Source organism: Primulina huaijiensis, chromosome 3, assembly GCF_012295235.1.
Source record: "Primulina huaijiensis isolate GDHJ02 chromosome 3, ASM1229523v2, whole genome shotgun sequence".
Taxonomy (NCBI): domain Eukaryota; kingdom Viridiplantae; phylum Streptophyta; class Magnoliopsida; order Lamiales; family Gesneriaceae; genus Primulina; species Primulina huaijiensis.
The window spans coordinates 1119036-1142539 of record NC_133308.1 but is presented as its reverse complement, the minus strand read 5'-3'; the positions used below and the strand labels follow the sequence as shown (position 1 = coordinate 1142539).

The 23504-nt window shown below is 34.5% G+C and overlaps 1 protein-coding gene and 1 pseudogene across 1 annotated transcript; one reads left to right on the top strand and one right to left on the bottom strand.

Annotated features, from left to right (window-relative positions):
- Positions 1 to 255: 255 nt before the first annotated feature.
- LOC140972840 (uncharacterized) lies at positions 256 to 4152 on the top strand (annotated as a pseudogene).
- A 7202-nt stretch (positions 4153 to 11354) lies between these two features.
- Positions 11355 to 21692, bottom strand: LOC140972837 (probable alpha-mannosidase At5g13980). The gene is made up of 29 exons (XM_073435289.1): positions 21219 to 21692; positions 20789 to 20872; positions 20604 to 20692; positions 20265 to 20439; positions 19919 to 20038; positions 19667 to 19753; positions 19509 to 19580; positions 19176 to 19289; positions 18221 to 18321; positions 18040 to 18133; positions 17790 to 17957; positions 17597 to 17686; positions 17289 to 17354; positions 16892 to 16948; positions 16410 to 16626; positions 16166 to 16305; positions 15903 to 15968; positions 15758 to 15817; positions 15599 to 15670; positions 15033 to 15080; positions 14820 to 14939; positions 14597 to 14662; positions 13365 to 13477; positions 13118 to 13202; positions 12803 to 12913; positions 12635 to 12727; positions 12489 to 12536; positions 11909 to 11977; positions 11355 to 11814 (listed from the first exon to the last, which is right to left on the bottom strand). Exons 1-29 carry the CDS (start codon positions 21420 to 21422, stop codon positions 11596 to 11598), a joined length of 3048 nt encoding a protein of 1015 aa, XP_073291390.1. The 5' UTR covers positions 21423 to 21692; the 3' UTR covers positions 11355 to 11595.
- Positions 21693 to 23504: the final 1812 nt, after the last annotated feature.

Sequence of the window (23504 nt, the reverse complement as noted above, 5' to 3'; positions counted from 1 at the left end):
TTATCTAGTTTATCCCATATATTTTTGTTTTGAATTCAAACGATCATTATATACAAAAATATATATGGAGTAACACTCTCGGTATATCATAGAACAAACTCAATAGCATTTGAAAAAACTAACCGAAAGTGAAAAATAAAAATAAAAAAAATAAAAATAAAAATAAAACTACCATACAACTAAACAAAAATGGCTTTACGGGAAGATTATCCCAACTTGAAGGCCCATTCACAGTTCTAAATTGTCATTGCGTTTCTGGATCAGAAGGAATGTCACTGCGTCTTCTGTAACTCGCTGTACACATTATAATGGTGAATTTTTAACTTTAGATTCGCTTAAAAATAAAGGAATTCAAGAAAATGATGCCATTATCCTCGCAGGGAAGATGTACTATGGGGATGTACCAGAAACAGTTGATCAAGAAAATAAGGTTCCTTTGTGTGTCCATCAAATCAAGACGATTCTCATAGCCCCGCAGAGATTGAGGTCACGACTGCAGAAATCACCAAGATTTTGAAGCACAATACTTGGCAATTCTTTTGGAATCTTCATACATCCCACAAAGACTTAATTCCGATGTAGTCAATACAGTGCTTCAAAGAACCCATTTTTCAATTCATCCCAGGCGACTCCATGATTTCTATAAGTGGTCAAATCAGCATTTGGGTAATCCTCAAAACTTGCTTTCTTTGTTCATTCTAGCATTGGTTTTGTGCAGCTCTAATCTTTATTCGCTTGCCATTAATGCGTTGAGTGAAATGATACAGGCCAGGGTTCCTGTGTCTGATGTTTTAAACTCAATTCTGAATCTTTATGAGAATGCCAGAGACTTAGGTCCAGGCCAGTTGTGTTTGAGCTTTTGATTGATGTGTACAGACAAAAGGGCTTTTGGAGTGAGGCTGTCTCTGTGTTTCTTGGTGTTCAAGGGGGTGACATGGATATTAGTTTGTTGTGTTGTAATTCGTTGTTGAATGATTTGTTGAAGCGTAATAGGATCGAGTTGTTCTGGAAGGTGTATGGGGGAATGCTGGAAAAGAAGGTCCCGTTTCGATGTATATACTTATACCAGTGTTGTTTCCGCTTATTGCAAGGTAGGGAATATAGGCAAAGTAAGAGGGTGCTTCTAGAGATGGGAGAGATGGGATGTGATCCAAATGTGATTACCTATAATGTCTTAATTAAGGGGTTGTGTGGAATTGGTACAGTTGATGAGGTCTTGCAGCAAAAGATGAAAATGCTCGAGAAGGTGTTGGCACCTTATAACCACACATATTCAATACTTATTGATGGGTTTTGCAAGCACAAGAGGCTTTGGGTGCAAAATTGTTTTTGGAAGAAATGTGTGAAAGAGGCCTGAATCCAGATCATATTGCATATACAGCCTTGATTAATGGGCTCATGAAAGATGGTGCTGTGGATGATGCTTTTCTAATTAAGGATGCAATGCTTGAACATGGGATTAAATTGAATTTGGTGACCTACAATGCTGTTATTAATGGGCTCTGCAAATGTGGTCACATGGACAAGGCAGTAAACCTGATACACGAGATGAATAAAATAGGAATTCATCCTGAAACCCAGACATACAATTTTTGATTGAGGGGTATAGTCGAGAGAATGATATGGACAACTTAAGCCGCTTGGGAGATCATCGAAAGGTCAATCTTTTGTTGTAGAAAATGATGGCTGGAGGTATAAAACCCAATGCTGTTATCTACACGGCCATCATAAAAGCTTATGTTAAAGAAGGTAAATATGAAGAGGCAATTAAAATTTTGGATGATATGTGGCAAAAGGAAATTTGCCTGATGTTTTTTGCTATAATTCCATCATCATTGGCCTTTGCAAGGAGAAACGGACAGAAGAAGCCAGGGCTTGTCTAATTCAAATGAGGAAGAGGGGATTAATGCTAAATGCCTACACATATGGGGCTTTAGTTTCTTGATATATGGAGGTAGGGCACATGCAGGCTGCGGAAAGTTATTTCATGGAGATGCTTGATCAAAATATAGCTCCAAATCTTTATATTTATACGGCCATGATTGATGGTCTCTGCAAACATGGGAACACAACACTGGCCTTTTCTATATTTAGTCGTATGCTAGCACATCGATTGCTTCCAGATGTGCAACTATACAGTGTACTTATAAATGGTCTTTCAAAGAATGGGAAATTGATAGAAGCAATGAGAGTTTTTCCAAATTCTGCAACAACAGATTTGTGCCTGATGTTTGTACTTGTACATCCCTCATCTCTGGCTTCTGTAGGCAAGGTGATATGATTCAGGCTTTCAGGCTTCATGATGAAATGCATCAGAAGGGCATCAATCCTAACATTGTCACTTATAATGCCTTAATAGGTGGGTTGTTTAGATGGGGTGAGAGAAAGAGAGCTGAGGAAGTATTTGCTGGACTCTCTGATCTATGCTTAAAACCAAATGTGGTGACAAACGCCACAATGATAGATGGATACTGCAGTCTGGAAATTTGACAAAGCATTTCTACTATTGGAAGAAATATCGTCAACATGAGTTCAACCTGATGGTTTTGTTTACAATTCTCTTGTCAATGGGTGTTGCAAGCAAGGGGATATGGAGAATGCGTTGTTTGTGTTCGATTGGATGATGGAGAGGGGTATTGCATCTGTACTGACTTTCGACACTATGATTGACGAGTTTTGCAAGTCGGGAAACCTGAGTTGGTGAAAGTTATGGTTGATGAGAAAATCACGCCCAATCACATAACCTTCACAATAATAATTGATCATCATAGTAAGAAGGGCATGATGAAAGAAGCAGAGAAGCTTCTTCTAGAGATGCAAAACAGGAATATAATGCCCACAAATGTAATATACACATCCATTTTACATGGCTATGGAAAAATAGGGGATTGGCCAAGATGGTTGCTCTATTTAATGACTTGATGAAAAAGGGTATTCAGCCTGATTAGGTGGTGTGCCGATTGATTATCGATGCACAATATGAAGATGGAAATTCAGAAGAGGCATTTAAGGTTTTGAATGAACCTTTTGACAAGGGTGTATTGAAAGGAAAGGTAAGTGAGATATTGATGGGGGCCTGGTGTGGAAATGTAGACACTTCAGATTTGTTGGCATCTCTCGATAAAATGAGAGAGGAAGTGTACAAGCCCAGCACTGCCACATGCAGTACCTTGGTCTGCGGTTTGAAAAAAGCGGGTTATGGTGAAGAACTTGGTATAATTCTTGATGCTATGGTGAGCTTTGGGTGGGTACCGAATACCTTGAGTTTAGATGAGTTAATCAGACAATATCGAACAGGGGACTTTGATAACAATATAGACCTCTTTGGCCAGGCACCAATAGCAGTTACTTGTCAGATTTAAATTTAACGATCAAGAGGATGTACACAGCAGCAATTTCATGGAGGTAGATTTGTGAAGCTCTCTCAGTACCTGTACATATGTGGCATAACTCATGCCATCCCATGTCGCGAATATTCTCAAATGACACTTTCTGACTTTTTTAGGTTCAGGTAATAAGCTATTATCTCTATCTATCATTACACGTTTGGTGTGGTGGTGTCTAAGAACCTGATGGTATATATTTGGGCCTAACCAAGTGACAAGTCTAGCTGATATTGATCTCTTCTTTCTGTTAAAAAATGTACAACTTCATACTTACTTTTGCTTGTTATGACTTTCTTGGAGATAAATCTTTACTGAATGAAATGCACAGCGGCAAACACTTGTGTTCTGCTTGCCCTAATTTTCCTTTTTATGACTTCCAGATTCTGTACATTCTTTCCTTAAAATTGTTCTTATCAGGCCATTTGTTTAGGAAATTCAAGATTCCTTTACTTTTCAATTTCGTTGACAATTTAATTGTGAATTTGCCAGCATCAGGCTATTCAAAGAGCGCAAGATGTATTCTGCAAGAACCAATGAGAAATTGAGAATACAATGGTACTTCCCTGTTTCCTGTTAATTTATGAAATGGTATGTTAGGACATTAGCATGCCCGGATTGTTGATCAAGGGTGAGGTTTTCTAGTGACTTTTGATAGGGAGATCCAAATCTTGCTCTTTATTATTCTTCAAACATATTGTAATGTTGAAATCTTGTTCTTGGAGAATCTTGCACGTGAAATTTTATTTTTAGAGTATTTTGAAGTTAAGTTGTCTCCTTGTGTTAATCAATCGAACTCCTTTGAGAACCTGCTTTCTTTATTTTCTTTAGAATGTTGGTCAAGCTTAGAAAGGCATCTACTCTAGTGACTTTTTCCATTCTCTTGACTTGTAAAAATTATTTTGGCAAATGCATTTATGGTGGATTACAATCCGTGTTGTTGATCCCCACAAGTTTTCTTGCTCTTCCCGCAACCTCAGTTTCTGAAGTTTTGGCCAAAATTGAATTTCCACCAGGGTCATTTTTCGGCTTCAAGGAGCCCAAGATCATTGCATGTAATTTGTAAATGTCAAAAACTAGGAAAGAAAAGAGGTGGATCTTATCATGCTCATACTGGATTCTTTCACTACGCAATAACTAATAGAGTTTTCAAGATTTTCATGGTTTTGTTATTATGATTCGGCTTCGTGAACCTAAACAGTGATGATGCATACTCGAAGGTTGAAAAACTTTACGCTGCCTCAAATGGTAATCGAAATAAAAGAATGCGATGTTTTTTGGTGTAATACTTGAATGATCGTTCCTTTCATTGATGGCCATTTGAAATTCAGGTTGGGGGAAAAGAGCAAGAAAACTTGGGGAAGAATTGCCAGTATTTAGATTACAAAACTTCCTATTCTAAATATCTGCGACATCTTCAAGCATCAAGTAACTCAAAACAGGGCACATATTACTAAATGAGTAAATGGCCCGGGTCTTCCTCGTTGCATCTTCAAGGAGAAAAATAATTAGCTGCTCAACATCTCAGTCCAGAAAGATGGCAAGCAAAACTACAACAAACCATCTCCGATATTTTTGGATTCGATTTTCTTGCTAACATAAATATAACAAACAATGCTATCTATTTGCATGTTTTAAGAAAGCGAGAAGCTCAACATCATCGAGGGCCAATTCTGCAATGAGCTGAAAAGGAGTTTTACCTTCTTTGTCAATAGCTTCAGGATTTGCTCCCCTGCAGAAAAGGAAAATGTACCATAGTTAGAGAGATTATGAGCTCAAAACAATCTTAAACCGAGAATGTCCCAGATTCCTGTTGGAATCACATGTTAAAAAGTCAACATAAAAAACTATGAGAAAAGAAAATTTCACATAATTAATCCAGACAACCCTACCCTATAACATGATCTCAACAAAGAAATCCCAAACCAAGATCTTCCAAGGCTCCAACTTTCATCATGCTAGATCGAAGTTGTATTAAAAGTCAGGTAGCACTCAACTGTGAGCACTAGTGTTTGTCATGGTGCTGATCATTTTGAATTCTACAAATAACATCACACCTTCCTAAAGTAAAATAGAATAGTATTCCAATAATTGTGATAGAAAAGGGTTTTTGTGCGATCCATATATATTTTTGAGTCTACTCGTATCACCGAGCCCAACCTCAAGAAAGTAAAGAATCCAAATAATCGAACATACTAACATGATTTATCTACAAGTCTAATTATTACTTATTTATTAAACAAAAATAACATGTCATCAACAATTTAAAATTTAAGAAGGAATGATAAAATATAATCCAACACAATCTTATTTATCTAAAAAATTTATTTGTCTAATAATTGAGGTGTTATAGATTTCCCTTACAATTATACTAATTATAGTGAATTTCAAATCTATTATTGAAGTTATTTTAAATCCATTGAGATGTGTGTGATTACATTAGAAATCAGCAAAATATTAATTTGAGTTTCCTCGATTTAACTTGTCTAAAAATGAAAAAAAAATTCGTAAGTATTATAGATTTCAAATGTCTCAATCCATATACAGTATTTCCTTCTCCTCTTATTTTTATTTTATTTTATACATACAATTTGGTAAGATGAATGACTGTTGTGTAGAGACAAACAAGTAGCTAGTTATTTCTCGTATTTAGATCCACTCAAAGTCTCAAAACCAAACCCGAACAAAAGCGTATCGAACTAATCCACATACATATATATTTAAAAAAATAATCAAACATTTGAATTTAAATAAACCAATTATTTTGAAAAATAACGAATATTATTATTCATGGCTTCTTCGCCCGCGATATATGAGTACATATTAAAAAAATTGCTTTTAATGTTTTTTTTTAATTCGAAATATTATTTTAAAATTTAAAACTTTAAAAATATTTTTTATATTAAAATTTTATGTTATGAGTTATATAATTATTTAACTTAAATATTTTATTTTATTTACAAAAAATAATCTCTCCATATACTTGTTAAAAATTTTGATTTTTTTAATTAATCGGTTATATATATTGTGATGACTATTTTTTGGTGTATTCTTCCTATATATTGGATTTTTTATTTTATTTTTCTCCTAAGTTTTATGCATTAGATTTGTATGCTCAACATAATGATTTCAAACAATGTAGAGTTAATTGTACTGATTTCAACCATTGTTTATTCTAAAAGAACATATGAAGATTGTCATTATTTGTAGGAGCTATAATTTTTGTTGGTTCGATGACGAAATTACACGAAATAAATGCAATTGTTCGTAAAACAAACTTGGCAAAAAACTTGTGTGAGACGGTCTCACGGGTCATATTTTGTGAGACGAATCTCTTATTTGAGTCATTCATGAAAAAGTACTACTTTTTATGCTAAGCGTATTACTTTTTATTGTAAATATCGGTAGAGTTGACCCGTCTCACAGATAAAGATTCGTGAGACCGTCTGACAAGAGACCTACTCAACAAACTTTATATCAAGTACATTTGTTAGAAGGAAATTGAAATATTGATTTAAGATTTGTAGATGACAACGGATGAAAATAATTTCTTAAAAATATGAAAGAATCTTGAAATACAAGTTTGGTAACACGTGACTTAAATTGATGATTAATTGAATTCTAACAATAAGTAATAGACGTATTAATTTTAATAATATTAAGAATGAACCACTTTTAGGTTGATTTTCGATCTATCTTTCGTTCGTTAATTTCAAGTTTTCAAATTTCCGTAAAGAAAAACCTCACTAAAAGGACATTATAGTACAATGATCCTTGAATTTTGTTTTTAATTAACTAAATGCAATCTATTTAAAATTATATAATATTGTTTAAAATAGTGAATTATGTTTACTCATAGCCAAACATTGCCAACTTTCAGACACATTTAAAGTATAAGCAACACTCTCCTATAATAGAACACAAATTTCATAATAAAGTTTACAGTTTGAACTCAGTACTACAAGAACACTTTAGTAGAAATTAACATGGCACATCCATAGCTATTCACTCCCAACTTTTGTAAATTATCAACACCCTTGAAAATCACAGGAATTTGGACTCATAATTTGTTAGTCCAACCACCACCATGACGAACAACTGAGTTAATACTTCTCATCTTCTGAATCATCCTCGTCCTCAGAGCAGACATCGGGGGCATTTCGAACCGTTGTACATTTGACCAAAAAAAAAAAAAACCAATAAGAGAAGACAACACATGCAAGAAGGCAACACCCAAAAAATGTAAACATGTTTCATTTTAAAAAGAGATGTTAAACATGTAAACATTCATCCAACATCTAGGCAGCACAATCACAATCCCCATCACTGAAATTTGCAAACACGACACAACTTTTATGATTATTATCAACTGCGGTCAACGCATCCCTAACAACGGCTAGAATGTACGACTTTCCTGTTGGATCAATTTTATTAAGATGGACTTATATGTGAATAATTATGCGTTGTGGGTTGTCTATTAAGTTAAGTCTAAAATAAAGTGATCAACTAAGGTTTCGAGTTATTGGGCTTTAATGTATCTAATATGTTGTGGGTCTTTAATGTGTAGAGACATAAGTATAATTTCTATTTTTATGATGGGCTATAACAGAAATATCAGAAGATAATGATAAATATTATTTATATATATGAGTCACGGTACCCAGATCACGCGTTATCAAGTTTCCTATTCTCTTCTCCATTAAGAAAATAGTTCTGAAGAGAAAATTAAAGGTTTCTCTCAAGGAAAGAGCGCGTAGACATTGAAGATCACGACACGTTCTGAAGAATTCAAGATTATGGCTTCAGGTACGCTTCTGCTTAAGTTTTCAGTCAAATTATTAATGTTTCAGCATGATGGATTCTACGGTTTATGGATTTTCCTCAAAAGTGGTATCAGAGCTTTTAATGCTTGAATCATTGAGATTTGTATAAAGTTTTTGAATATAATTTGGTTCCAGATCTGGAAAAGAAAATTTTGTTTAAATTCTTTTATTATATGGTTTTAGATCTGTAAAATATTTTGGTTGAAAACCAAATCTTTTAAAGTTTCAGTTTTGGTAAAGAGATTTTGGTTGAAAATTTTAAATATTCGGAATAATACTTCGATTTTCCGTCTAGTTTTGTTCAACAAAAATTATTTTTGAGGAAATCGAAAATTTGAGTGAGAAAAAAAAAAACCGTTCAGATTCGGGTCGACCCGTACGGATTCGGGTCGGACCGTAGAGACTCAGGTCAACCCGTAAGGATTTTCGAAAAAAAATAAAAAGAAACTTGGATAAAAAAAACATTTTATAAGTAATTGTTCAAACATAAACTAAATATAAAAAGAAAAAGAGAGAGATAGAAAGTATGGACCACCAGTTGAAAGGTATCAGATATACAATTGTTTGTATAATTTTGCTTTTGTTTAGTTGAATTATCTTCTAATGATTAATATTAATTGTTATATTTATTGTAATATATATTTAAAGAACAACAATATTTACGCATGCATTAATTGAACTGACATGGATCAGCGTCTCCATATCTCATCACTACTTTTAACGAAATTATATTATAAATTCAGTCATCTCATGAGATTATGTTAATAATAATTATTTGATAGTGAGAAGCGTAAACATATCTTTTTTTTTTTTCAATCCTTTTGTAATTAAATGTTGATTTTCGTTTGTAAGAGCATGACTTTGTGTTCATGTTATTGATGAATATGGTTCTCCATTGTCTTTATTTCATTTGGGGTTTGACTAACGAGATTAGAACTGACGACCAACTTCGAAATTCACATCTTCTTTGATTTCTATAAGTTATATTTTTATTATTGTCACAAAATTGGTGTCAAACAACAATTGTTATATCCATAAAATTCAGAGCAAAAACATATTATACAATGAGTAATTTTATTTCATTTGCATATTCTGACGACTCCTTCACTAAATTTGTAGGGCAACATAACTAACATCTCAGGACATGTTTGGTAGAATGGAATGAAATGAGAATCGAATAGAAATTCTCAATGACATTCCATTCTTTTGCTTGGTATATCTTTTAGAATGGGAACACTCATTCCAATGGAAATCCTTATTCTCATGAACATTGGAATAGACATTTCTGCCATATTGGTTGGGTTTACCCATTCTCAATTTTCCAAATTTANCTATTTCATTTTATTCCATTTTTTTCTCATGTCAATTATAGGAATTGAATAAATATATCATTCAATTTCTATTTGTCATTCAATTCTAAAATACATTCTATTCATATCTTATTCCATTCAACCATACCAATTCTCATCTCATTCCCTATGTTCATACTTGGTAAGTCATTCCAATGAGAATGGTTATTCTCATATTCATTAGAATGATTGTCACATCCATTTTGTAGGGGAATGAGAATGATCGTTGTCACACTCAATTTTTTTCTATTTTATGAAAAGTTTACCGTATTTAGTTTAACTAATTTAAATACATATCTTCATCACAATGATAACAACAACAACAACAAGAATAAATAATTTATAATAATAAATAATATATATTATGATTATTATTTTTATAATAATTACAATAATAAATAAAAAAAAATGTGGGGAAGAAACATATTTAATCTCAATATCTATTTGTGGTCGGGGGAAGACCAACTCAGGAAATGGCTCAATGTTCGATTGACTACCGATGTTAGAGTGGAATGGAAACACATCTTCGTGGAACACGACATCCCTCGAGATAAAAACTTGATTGTTCTCAAGATCTAGAAGCCGATATGCCTTCATACCAGGTGGGTAACCAAGAAATATACATTGTCTGGCTCGAGGTGCAAACTTTGTGCGATGATGAGACAATGTGGATGCATATGCCAAGCACCCAAAGACTCGGAGGGAATCATAATCAACTGGTAGCTTGTGTAACCTTTCGAAAGGTGATTGGTTGTGTAGAAGACGAGGAGGAGTCCGATTGATCAAGAAGGTGGCTGTAAGAACACATTCTGTCCAGAATATTAGAGGAATGCGAGCTTGAAAAAATAAAGATCGTGCCACATTCAAAAGGTGCTGGTGTTTTCTCTCAACAACAGAGTTTTGTCGAGGACGTTCGATGCAGGATAGTTGATATGTAATGCTCTTTTGGTCAAAGAAAGCAGTGAGATTCAATTCCTTGGCATTATCCGACTGTATGATCTTGATGTTTGGCTTGAAATTGAGTGAGGTCCATATTATAAAACCGAGGAATAACATGAATAACGTCTGATTTATGCTTGACTAAGTAAACCCATTTGAATCGTGTTGCATCGTCAATAATTGTTAGAAAATATCGGTAGCCACTATGAGATATTGTAGCAAGCGGACTCCAAACATCACAATATATTAAATCAAAAGCATTTTGAGTCATGTGGTTGTGGGAAACAAACAGTAGCCTCTTTTGTTTTGCCAACGGACAAATGTAACAAGGAGTATGAACTTCAGTTTTTGGAGTATCAATATATAAAATCTGTTTTAGTACATCAAGTCTTTGATCAGACAAATGACCTAATCTGTTGTGCCAAAGGTGCACAGAAACTTCACTAATTACAGTATATGAAGTGTTTTGCACAGGTGACTTCAAAAGACTGCAGTCGAACACATATAAACCATCAATGCAACTACCCTTGCCAAGCATCCTCTTGTTGGTGACATCCTGAATTAATATTTGAAACCGTTCCAGTTCACATCGATAAATACTGTAACTATCTTGACTAATTAACTAACCAAATCTTGGATTTACTAGCTAATTCTGTATTTTAAAGGTCTGTTACTAATTTTTTAAGATATGATTCATTAATTTTTTTGGATGATCGATTTATTTCGTAAACATAGAATGTCTCGATTTTATACCAAAAGGGTAGTTGAGTTTTTTGACAGAGAAGACTACACCTATGCCATGCACGTATTTTCTCACAAACATGATAACTCTTATCTATACGAGTGGCCGTACCATAAAATAGAAAACATTTAATGTAATATAAACATACATAAAATACAAATAACACAACTTTTTTTCTCGGTTTTTATCACGAGATGTATGATTTCATGTCATTGTAGTCAATTTCAAACCACCTAATAGCACAGCACCGACTTTGAAAGTTTTATCATTGACAGCATTTCTGAAATATTTATCACAAAAACCAGCTTTTAGTGTTTCCAAATTGATGAGCAGATCTAAGTCAAATGCCTCTCAAACTCTCAGTACAAGAAAACTTTAGAATTGAAGTCGATAATAAAGGTTCGAATTTCCATTGGCGCAAGCTCCACCACCAATTCTGCGGGATGTACGGGGCCTCCTCTTGGCCCGGGAGATGCTTGTTTATTGGAGCCGCCTTCTACTTTCCAAGATAGTCTTTTCTTCTCCATTTCTTCTCTTTCTTGATTAGCAGATAGACTCATTTCATGAATATCGTATATCTGACAAGAGGACATTGCAAAATTACCAGCCATGGCAATTAAAGAAAGATATTAGGATAAATGGAAAGAAACATGTACTTAGTGTTAGTCTTACTTTCTTGTTTGGAAAAACTCTCTTTAATTCTACAGTGGTCATGACTGATAAGTCCTTGTCCTCGCCAACCTAATAAATATATAAATAAAATGCATGGACAACAATTAGCATGTCGGTTGTAATTTGTAAACCAAGAGGGAAATCCAATCCCAAAATATCAGCCTCCCAACAATTAATCACTGTCCAAGTTGTGAAACTGACGTCAGATCACACCATCAACCCGCGCACACTAAATAGGTCTCATTCACCTATCAGTATTCAGCACATCCACCTTAATCTTACCAGTAATGTGGTACGGGCTACATTACTAATAGTGATCAGATGGTAGCCCTTTTACAGACATCTATTCTTCTAGGTCGACTTTCAACAAGAGCATAAATGATAACCCATAAGCCCCAGAGACGAATCCATATAAAATAGAACAATTGCTTGCAAAGATAACAAAGAACGGTATGAACTCATGGCCCAAGATTGCATCTTTAAACAATCAACAAGTTTTGCATAAATAATTTCTATTGGAGAAACTTAAAAATATCTCGAGGAAAATTGGGAGAATAATGCAAAATTAAAGAATTCAAACCTCGAATAAATGAGCTAATCGGAGTAAAACGGTTTGATCTTCAAGTTCCTGAGGCATTAGAAGTGACCAATAGAATTAAATCATTAATAAGTACACCCAATGAGAAAAAACCTTGCAGCCACCATCAGTTTCTGAGCAGATAATACCTGTAGGGTTAGTATGACGACGCTATCAGGAAGACTATAAGAAGGATCCATTGCTGTAAAGGTTGGTACGGAGAAATTTGTAAACTCCTTATCCTGCAAGTAAGCACGCTGTCTGAGTTAAAGATATTTACCATATAGGCAACCAAGAAATACAAATGTACAAGATACCTGCTCAGAAAAGGCTAAAAGGAATGGTGAGTATATCTCCTGTCCAAATGATCGACGCCACTTGGATCCCTCTCCTAGCAGATCAAACCTAAGATAGTACTTCCCTTGGACCTGTGAGAAATTTAGCAAGTAATATGAACAGATTGCATGCCAGTAAGAGTGATAGAATATGGAAGTGTGTGTTAACGGGAATGGAAGAAAAGTCGATTACAGTTAAATGTTACTTTAAACATGTAATTCTTTCACATGAAACAGAACTTGTTGAATAGGACAAAGCTACTTGGGCAGATTGATCTAGGTAATCAAGATGCTTACAGTTAAACCCGCACACTTCTCAAGAATGCAGACTGTCTCATTTAAAGCCTCATCAACACCTTTACCATCATCATAAAGCAATCTCCTACAAAACAAGGGTTGGAGTTGATTTCTCGAAGTACAGTGTATAGATGACAATACATATTCTTTTTATTTTTGCAGGAACGTTATCATGGCAAAGAAAAGATATCAAAAGTTTATAGAGATAAATCAGTTTATTGAAGAAAAACAAGAGCATAACTACAACCTATGGAGCATCAACTCCAACTGCCCATCAGCAATACTCGATCCTCCAACTGATCTATCCACCAAGATTGAAAACTCGGTGGTTTTATCTTTGATGTAAATTCCGAGATTGATCTGCAAGAATGTCCAACTAAATAATGAAGCAAAAACAAAAAAACACGAAAAAAAGAAAGAAAAAGAATAACAACAATAACAACAAATGACCTGAGTTGAACTCCATAATATTATTTCTGTGACCAATTATAATGGTTAAAGGTAGGTGTGAGCAAAACCGGATAGGTTCGGTTTACAATAAAAACGCGAACTAAACCAATACTAGCGGTTTTGAAAAATTGCAAACCAAACCGAACCATTAATAATTAAAAACCAAACCTAGGTTTCGGTTCGGCTTGGTTTAGAAGACCAATTTTAAATTTTTGTTCAAATAATTTTTTGAATATTTTAAAACATAATTTAAAATTTATAAACTAGCTATTATATTATAAATAGATAAATATCAATATGCATACAAATATTAAACAATTTAACATCATAATGTATGAAAATGACATTACGAATTTCCTTTAAAAAATATAACTTCTCAAAATGATATAGTTTAGCTTTAAAAAAAAATCATCATCATCTGCCATTACACTTCAAAAAAGGAGAGTTTTATCTTCGATGCCCTTTCAACTTCAATTTAAATCATTGGCAAACTTAAAATTTATAAAAGTAACATCTATTATCAATTTTCCATGATATTAATGATATGATATAAACTAAAAAATAAATAATATATTTATATATAATTGAAAATATTATATGATTATACAATCGGTTTGGTTCGGTTTTGATGGGATAGTTTTAGTAAAAACTTTGAACCGAACCAATGTTTTTGGTTTTATTAATTTTAAAACAAATCCAAACCGTGATCGACTAAAAACCAATCCAAACCAGTGGTTTGGTTTGGTTCAATTTGGTTTCTGCTCACCCCTAGTTATGGATCTTATGCTATCTAGAAATTCTGAAATTTGAGAAATTTTCTGGGATTTTACAGATTCCTGGTTAACCCATGCACGATCATTTTAAGACACAAGAATAACATTTTTTGAGGTGATCAACACAGTTGTTACGTTGACACTTTCAGATATTCCTGTCCTCGAGATTTTAAAGTACTGGAAGTGCTTCGAAAAATTCATTTCAAATAAACTAAATGAATATTTTCTGGAAAGTACTGCTCTTGATAAAACATACAGGATAGTAGTTTCCAGCAATTGGTTGGTTCACTTGAAGGTCCCAATCAGCTCTGTAGTCTCTGATCTACAAAACAAGACAAAAGCTTTAGGTCTACGCATTACATTATAAATCCCAATAATTAATTTCCAAGCTGTGATGCTGATGAGATTTATACACAAACACATCATGCCATGGAAAAAAGATGATTTGCCCCTGGCAGAAATGAATGGATGCAACCCACCCGTTCAAGAAAATCACGCCCATTAGAGTCTGTATAAAATGTTTTGTTGTTTCCTACAGTTGACTTTATTTGAGTTACTATCTCCTTCCCAATCCCATCTTCAATGGGTATCGGACCAACCTGTGATGCCAGACATTATGGGTAGCTCGGACATTAGAAGTTTCAACTGTTTTTATTATGAACAGCTAAAAGAACATATGAAGGCTGACTTACCATGAATTCAACCTCAACATGTTCCTTTTCCTTGTACACTCTCGTGATCTGCAGATAAGTATGTTAACGACCGGTAACAAAGAAATGAAAAATGGGAGTTTTTTTGTTTCCAAGAAGGGTCAAGTCTCGGTTCCCTAATTCCTCACAGGCGACGAACAATGCACTGATATCCATTTCTAAGTTTGTATATGTTTCTTCCATTTAAGCTTTTGCATCACATAATTGATTTTTGCATAATTTCTCACAACTTCAACTTAATAACCATCGGAAAATACTTTCGAGATCCTAAATCAGTAAATTGTCAACACACATCGAGAAATTTTGTAATGTATGCATCAAAACATATATGACCCTCATAATTGACAAACATTCAATGATTCATTACTCATATATTGTTTTCCATACCTTGGGTCTAACTCAAACCCTAAATGAGATGAAGAGATACCCATGTGGAAGACATATAACAGGGGAACCTGATGGTTTTGGGGATTCTGGTTCTTTGGAGTGTGAATATCCTATTATATTTATATAATCTGAGTAGAATAATTAATGATTCTCGGACTAACATGAGATATCCATGAATTGAATGTCTGATGAACTTCATCAAACAGAGGTCCTCGAAAAACTGCAAGTGGAATCTGCAAAATAAGATAAACAATTCATTGTCTAACCGAGAAAACATAGATCATGCATTGAATGGTTGACTTTGAAGAGAATGTATGTACCTTTCCTTCAGGTTGTATTGGAAATGTGCCATTTGGGCGAAAGATATATGCTCCCGAGGCCTTTCGTAAGTAAATGAAATTTTCCATCATTCTCAACAAGTATCATTTTAGGAGAGAAAAATAAGGAACATATTGCTAATATTACCTGAGAATCTTTACTCCCATCATCTCCAGCATAATAACTGTATGATTGTTCCAGAGATATGTTCACCTATATCATAAAATATGACTCAAGAACATTTAAATTTGCAACAAAAGATTAAAAAAAGGAAGGTCAGCAGGCTGAAGTTCAGGCAAGGTTACATCGACGAAGACGAGTAATACAGCAGCATGCATTTGACCAAACATAATTAAAAGACAGAAAGATGTGAAAAGACAAGCCGATGTGGCCATTCCTATATGGCATACCGAGCTCCTGCTATTAATATATTGCATAAGCTTCCCATCAATTCCCGAGTATAAAAGCTTCAAGTTTCCTGAACCTACTTGAACATCACTGATTTGACTTCCATCAAAAGGGTAAGAAATTTGTTCTACAGAGGCTGGAGCTGCGTATGTAACAATGTAGCCAACGGAATAAATTGCAATTACACCCTGGATTAAGCAAACATCATTTACTAACTGATAAAAATCTAAAAATTCTGCTAAAGACCTGCCAACTTTCCACTTGATATCACATAAGTGCTGAAACCCAAAGGCTGAACAGTTGCTGTAAATGCGAGCCAATACACGGGAATGCTGGAGGATTTGCCCACATAAGCACTGGCATAGAATTTCCTAGTGTCTCTTGAGGAACCAACTAAAGGAATAATCTGTGACACAATCACTTGTCCAGCGGAATCATGAACAGTGACATTCTCATCAATAACCTGCATCGAGGTAATGAAGCAAGATGAGATCACACCCAGTTGACCATCTATATAAATGCAATATATATGCATTCATACACAAAAACAAATACTACACAGACACAGATGCATATAATTGAGAATTCAGTTAGAATGTTTTTTGAGGAATCATGAAATAATTAGCATCCAGAATAAACCATGTTTCATCAAGAAGAATGGATGAGTGAAATCTTTTAGATTGATCTGAGTTCACCTCATTAAAATGGAAAAAAACGCAACTACTCACAGGAATTCTCACAACATCTGTTCTTCTCCAACCAAGAGAGTTGTAGACAACCACCACCTGCGGAAAGTAAGATACTTTAATAAAATATTGAATTCTAACACCTCCGCCCCCTCATTAAGTCTACCATTTTCCTTTTCAGGATGTCTTAAATAATTTTTCAATTCCTAAAATGAAATTTTTCTTCATAACCAGCACTTTTAGTTGATAAATAAGCATTCTAAATCTTTTACTTCATTCTCATCTGAAAATCCAAGCCACAATTGTAAACTCAGACATGATGAATGGAATACTGCAGACAACTGTTAAAGGAGGCCTGGAAGATGATTCACGATTTCCCACAACTGAGAGTTAACTTCCTTCTTGCAAAAGGCAGATCATGAGAAATCATTTCACTTACTAGTTTTTTCCCAAGTGAAAGATCAACTTCTGTTGGAGGGCAATAACTTATGTTCAGAAGTGGGCACTGGAAAGAAGATAAGATATCAATTCCCATACATCTACATAGAAGATCACTTTAACATAAGCAAAGAAAGAAATCTTCAAACATTGAAGCGAGTAAAAAAACACAAACCGAATATGAAGAAAATGGATTTGATGCAAATTGAATGCAAAATGTTTTTAGCACGAAACTATGAACACTAATAAATGCTATTCCAAGTTTCACACAGAAAGAAAAGGGAATATGGAAAATGCTCAAGTGCCTGCCTGCAGGAAACTTGTGGTTGGACTTTTGCACCTGGAAGTTGACGAAGATTGTGTCAAACAACCAAGTGAATTTGCAACAACCTCCTCTGCCTGCAGGTATTGTAAATTGAACACATTAACTTGGATCATGATTCGTAAGTGAAGGGAGTCAACTTTGCTGACCACTAAGACAGTAATTTGAAAAGGGCTTCACCTCCTTGTAACCAATTGAAAGCCGTTTCGCATAGTCATTAGCCACGTGTTGCTTTTCAGTACCAGAAACTGCATCGTGATGTTGGGCAAGGGCCAATGCATCACCTAAAGAGTCGGTGTTGGGACCTGATTTATTTCTTCCTCTAAAAAATTCTAACTGTCTTGCTGCCTAATAAAGTATAAACGGTGAGATTTCAAATTCAAAATGATCCCATCAGTAAAGAACCTACACAATTACATTCATAACATACCAAATAGTAGCCACTCATCATTCTGACGTATCTTTTGATGGCAGGCCTGCTAGTGAAATATCCAGTCCAATAAGAATTTACACGGTCTGCGTATCTAATGCAAAAAAATGCATGAATCGTCAATCTCATGAAATGGTATAATTCCTTGGTGTGATAAGCATACCACGAAACTTAAACTCACGGTAAAAAGTCATCGATTTTAAGAGGCCAGGACTCATTTAGAGAATATTTGGCATCGGTATACAAAGATGGGGTTGAATAAAAAGCATTGACACGGCCATCCTGCAAGAAAGGTAAAAAAACGTTAGTCGCACGAACTAAAACAAAGACAGTTAGCAGATTCATCCAGGAAAATGGTATGGAAAAAAGTTTTAATTCTAAATTCCTCAAAATCATGCTCCATTGCCATTCAATTATGAAATGACTACAAGTTTGAAACAGATGAAACGTATTATTGACAAAGCTTTAAATGCTAAACCATAAAGAATGCCAAAACTACCAACTAAATATTTTCAAGTAATAAATATTCTTTGCTAGAATTATTAATGCCCAAATCATGAGATTGATTCTATCAAAGAGTGACCTGTTCAATTTACAGCTAGGAAAAAATTGTTTATGGGCATTAATCATGTCAGCAGCAACCAATTTCTAGCTGGCTAGTCTTAAAGCTTACCTCTCTGATCCCTGTTTATCCATCCTCATATGAAACATATCGCTTCCTATTCGATCTATATCTTTAGAATGCAACATGCTGCAACTTTTCTTTCACATTTTTTTTGCTTCAATTTGAACAATTGAATTCACACTTTCGCGTTCAACTTCAAGGAAAACCACAAAATCAAATAATGTATTCTTGAATTATATTTGGTGATATTATGGTATATATTTTAAATGATTTGTTACGACTCAATTGAGAAAGATTTTCTACGGAGTTTGTTTCCAAGATATTTTCACTTATACATAGAAGGTAGAAGGTGATACTCATGTCAAGGTAAGCATGATTAACCAGTGTTTTAGTCCTTTGTGCATGAAATAACGGACATAGGCCTTTATTAGCGATCATCAAAAAGTCCATTGTTGAGTTTCTTTCTCTCTTTCTTAATCCATCTCGTGATTAAATATTCAAAAATACTAACTTCATTGACATAATGAATGAGCTTATCCATGTTCCGAAACCATGTGGTAGCATATTGATACTTGAAATCTGTTCCCATTGTCCACATGACATGATTTGATCGAGTAACATTAGCCTGTGAATAAAACAATCAAAGATGGTAAGAATAGTTGTTTTCAGTGGTTCCATAATACAAAAGATCGCGACAGTCAATCTTGAATCATTCGAAAACATGAAGGGAAAAAAATATTGCATCTTTCAAGTATAATAATTTTTGCAATAACTGTCCCAGCATAGCTGTCCAATAAATAGCAAGTTTGTAAAGCAGGAAAAGAAAACTTCAGAATCATTTTACCTGTGCGAGTGCAGCAGCTACAAAATCATTTACACGCTCTTGGACATTGTAATCGAATAAATTGATGTCATCCTTCAGTCAGAGAAAAAATATTATATGCCATTACAATCCATGTGGACAAGTTTCAAGGCAGGCATTATATGCATTTATAGATGTACCTGGACAATAGGAGAATCGTCATTCACTTCAAAGTAGAAACCAGTTGGAGGCTCGTAATTCCCAGCATAGAAAGCACCTGCAAATATCTGAATATAAGACATAAGTTTGGAGACTTAATTTTCAGAGTGGTACATAAGATAATGAACAATCAAAAGAGAAAACTAAACATAAAACACCTAGGTATAAACACTAAAGCAAATATTAACTTACTAATAAATGGTACAGTAAAATTATTGGAAACTTTAAATTACCTGAGAGGATGAACCACGACTCTTGGAGCCATGCCAAATGACCTCGAGCGTCTTATCATCTCTTCGTTTAGCTCTATCTTGGTAGTCAATGCGACCAAAGAAAAGTGAGTCAAATCCAACCTAAACCAACAGGATGAATGAGGTCAGTACGATATAAGTAAGAAAATCAAGCACTGATTCTGCATCTATCAGGTATAATTACATCCCTTTCACTTGATGAATGTTTTATCAATGGCGCTGCAAAAGTTACCCAGTACAAAAGGTGATGGATAAAAGAAAAGGCTCGAATGATGATTCCGGAGTAATGGGAGGACCCTAGCCTAAGAGCACAAATTTATAACAGTACCTCTGCCCCTAAAAGGTACGCCTGCACAGCAGTATGTCCAAAGGGGTCAATTTGCCAACCGATTCTAGGAGCCACATCAAACTCTTCCTTTAAAAATCGATGGCCTAGTGTAGTCTGATCTATCATGTCAATGTAATGAGGAGCTGCCTCATCATGCATGCACATCCCACCATTTCTGAGTAAGTAAAATTCGCGGGGTGGGGTTGTTGAAATAAGAAACAGAATCACCTTCTGTGATATTCTTGGAACTAATAAGTAAGACGTTCTCTATAAATTCCATAGATCATGTTAACTCTTTATTCGTTTAAAGAACCAGTAAAGGTGCAAATTAGCCGGTACATGAATTCAAGTTGACCCGAGTTGACAAGCTTTTTAACTGTATCCTGCATTGTTTCGCTCTGCTCCCTCCACCAACGCTGGAAAAATGCCTGAACAATAGAAAAGGTATGACGGCAACGTTCATTTCAGGAACAATTACATAGAGATGATCAGATGAACAAACACAAAAGGGCAGAGAAAATTACCATTTCAACGTAAATAAATTTCCTGTTTTTATCAGCCAACAGTGCCGGGATTAGCGAATCCAAAACATTCTGTACACACGCTCCCTACACAACACATGCAACTACTTTCAACTCATGAAATCTCCAACATAAAAATCCACCCAAAGTCCAAATAAAGCAGCTTATCGGTGGTGAACAACTGTCCGAGGCATCTAGTGGAGTAGAGCGCCAGCGCAGGATGGCAAGATCGCGCGAATTGATGTATTTTGTTTCTAAGGTAAAACTCATATTTTAAATTTTTAATAAAATTTGAAAAAAAAAAATTCATTCGGCACAAATGTCATCTCGCCCCACTGGTCGGCCATGCATGTATCGCTTTGGAAAATGTAAGTTTCAAGTTTCCACATAAACAATAAGAGTTCAACTCTGAATTTACGCATAAGAAGAGAACCTGGATTGAATTATTCGATCCAACATAGTACTGATCCACAGTCTTCAACCAGCCGACATCGTCATGCGTATGAGGAACCAAATGAACATTAAGCTTTCCATCGACAATACCTTGCGAAGTGTTGTAAACCATGAATTTACAATCAACCAACGCAAGGAGTAAAACCACAGTCAAAACCCCGGAAAAAACTCGGAAATTCGCCATCGCTGGAACTGAAGCAGCCAAATACTGTTGTATCCAGCACCAACCAGTTCGAATAAATAGCCAGGAAAATATACCTAAATCAGACGAGGCCGAAACGGCGACAATCCCAATGAAGAGATTGATAATCCGATTTTGTTTGTTAACATTTGTCCATGGAATTTGATTTGGGTAAAGAACAAAGCTGAAGTTTTTGTAATCTGATGACGATGATCTGGAAATCTGTCTAATATGTTTGTGGGAATTGGAGTTGAACTTTTGGAGTGTGACTCAGGTCCTAGTGTCAAGTTTATCCATTTTGACGGGTACGAACCCGGGTCAATATTATCCGTTTTAGCATATCCGGGTTTTACATTTTTCATATAGGTAAGAATTCCGATGAGGGTAAAATTTGGGAGTCGAAAAAATAACTTTTTTAGGTTTATTTTCTATTTTCATATTTTTTAGGAAAACATTACTAACATTTAATTTTTTTTTCTTCTCCTTCTCTTAAAAACTCACAACAATCCAAGTTTTTTAAAAAAAACAAAAATTTCTTCCACCTTTTTTATTCCAAATCTCAACTTCCAAATTAAGTCTAAAGACAAGATATATTTTATAGGTCAATATTAGTTTTTTTGTAAATAAAAAAACGATATTTTAATTCAAACAAAAGCAAACGAACAAATACAATCGTCATTTAGAAAAAAAAACATTAAGCAGAACTAACATAAGAACAAATCACTGAGTCAAAGTATGAACAACCATGTCTATTTGTCGTCACAAAACAAATTTGAAAAGAAGATTTGCGAGAAATGATATCTCCGCGACTTTATATAATTGTTCCAAATTCTGTAACATTGCGTTTGGATATAAAAATTTCAATTTTATGGATTTTATGGTTAACAATAAAACAATATATCAAATTCTAAGTCCAATACTATTTATTTACACATTAGTTATATAAAATAAAATAAATTTTAGATGACTCCATTATTGGATGAATTTAAAATTCATCATAGTTAACATAAAATATTATATAAACATGAAAATAGCGGATTTGAAATTTATGGTGTACGATTTTAATCCTATATGTTCACATATGACCAAAATTCCAGAGTAACGAAATTACGGGACCAAAAATGCATTTGTTTCAAAAATAAAATACCATTAATGGTTATTTATTTTATTTTACGACGAATTATAACGTTTTCTATGCCTAATTATAATATTAAATTATTAGTGCAAAATTAACTATGTTACTATATATCAACTTATATACATCTTGTATATGAGAAATACACGTGTGATATATATTTTTCTCAATATGGAGGAGAATTTACGGAGAAATCGATGATGTTAACAAGGTTGATATCAGGCTCGGGCGTTCAAAAACTGTCGAGAATGCAATGAAAATGCTTCTGGTTGAGGGGCAGTCGAATGGGGTTACGGTTTGCGATGCTGGTGGGGAACGGGTTCGATGTCTATTCCGTTGGCCAAGGAGGGAGCCATTGTGTCAGCTTGTGATATTTCAGCTTCCATGGTTGCCGAGGCTGAGAAATCGGTAGAGTAGTTGTGATCTTTTGTGTTCTTTGGACTAAATTGATTGTGTCTTGAAATATCTTTGGTTGTTTTATGTGTTAATTCTGCATCCGGATACAAAAGAAAAAACAATGCTTGATTATCTTTGAAATTAGAAGTAAATAAAGTCCCAGCTGGAAAACTATTCCATGATCACTAGAACTAACAAGATTTGGTCAAATAATTGATATCTATAGCTGGCGAAATGATTTACTGGCTATTAAAATAGCTGTACTCACCATGTTCCCATTCTTATTGGCCGGAAAAAGGATTTGATTCTAAAGAAGTTAACTCATATAAGCGCTTCTACAAGTCGAGGATGAGATATCCCCAGGACCCTTATTACCGACTTTTCAAGCCAAGGATTTAGAGAGTGTGGATGGTAAGTATGATACAGTAATTTGCTTAGATGTTTTGATACACTATCCACAAAGCAAGGCTAATGCAATGATTGCTCACCTTGCTTCCTTGGCCGAGAATCGGTTGATTCTGAGCTTTGTTCCAAAGACATTTTATTATAGTCTT

Coding starts and splice junctions, on each gene's coding strand:
- LOC140972837 (XM_073435289.1), bottom strand. CDS start 21,422: ATGGCGAATTTCCGAGTTTTTTCCGGGGTTTTGACTGTGGTTTTACTC. Junction 19,290..19,508: donor TAGCTGCTGCACTCGCACAG/GTAAAATGATTC, acceptor TTTTATTCACAG/GCTAATGTTACTCGATCAAA. Junction 11,978..12,488: donor GATTAGCTCATTTATTCGAG/GTTTGAATTCTT, acceptor TATATTTATTAG/GTTGGCGAGGACAAGGACTT.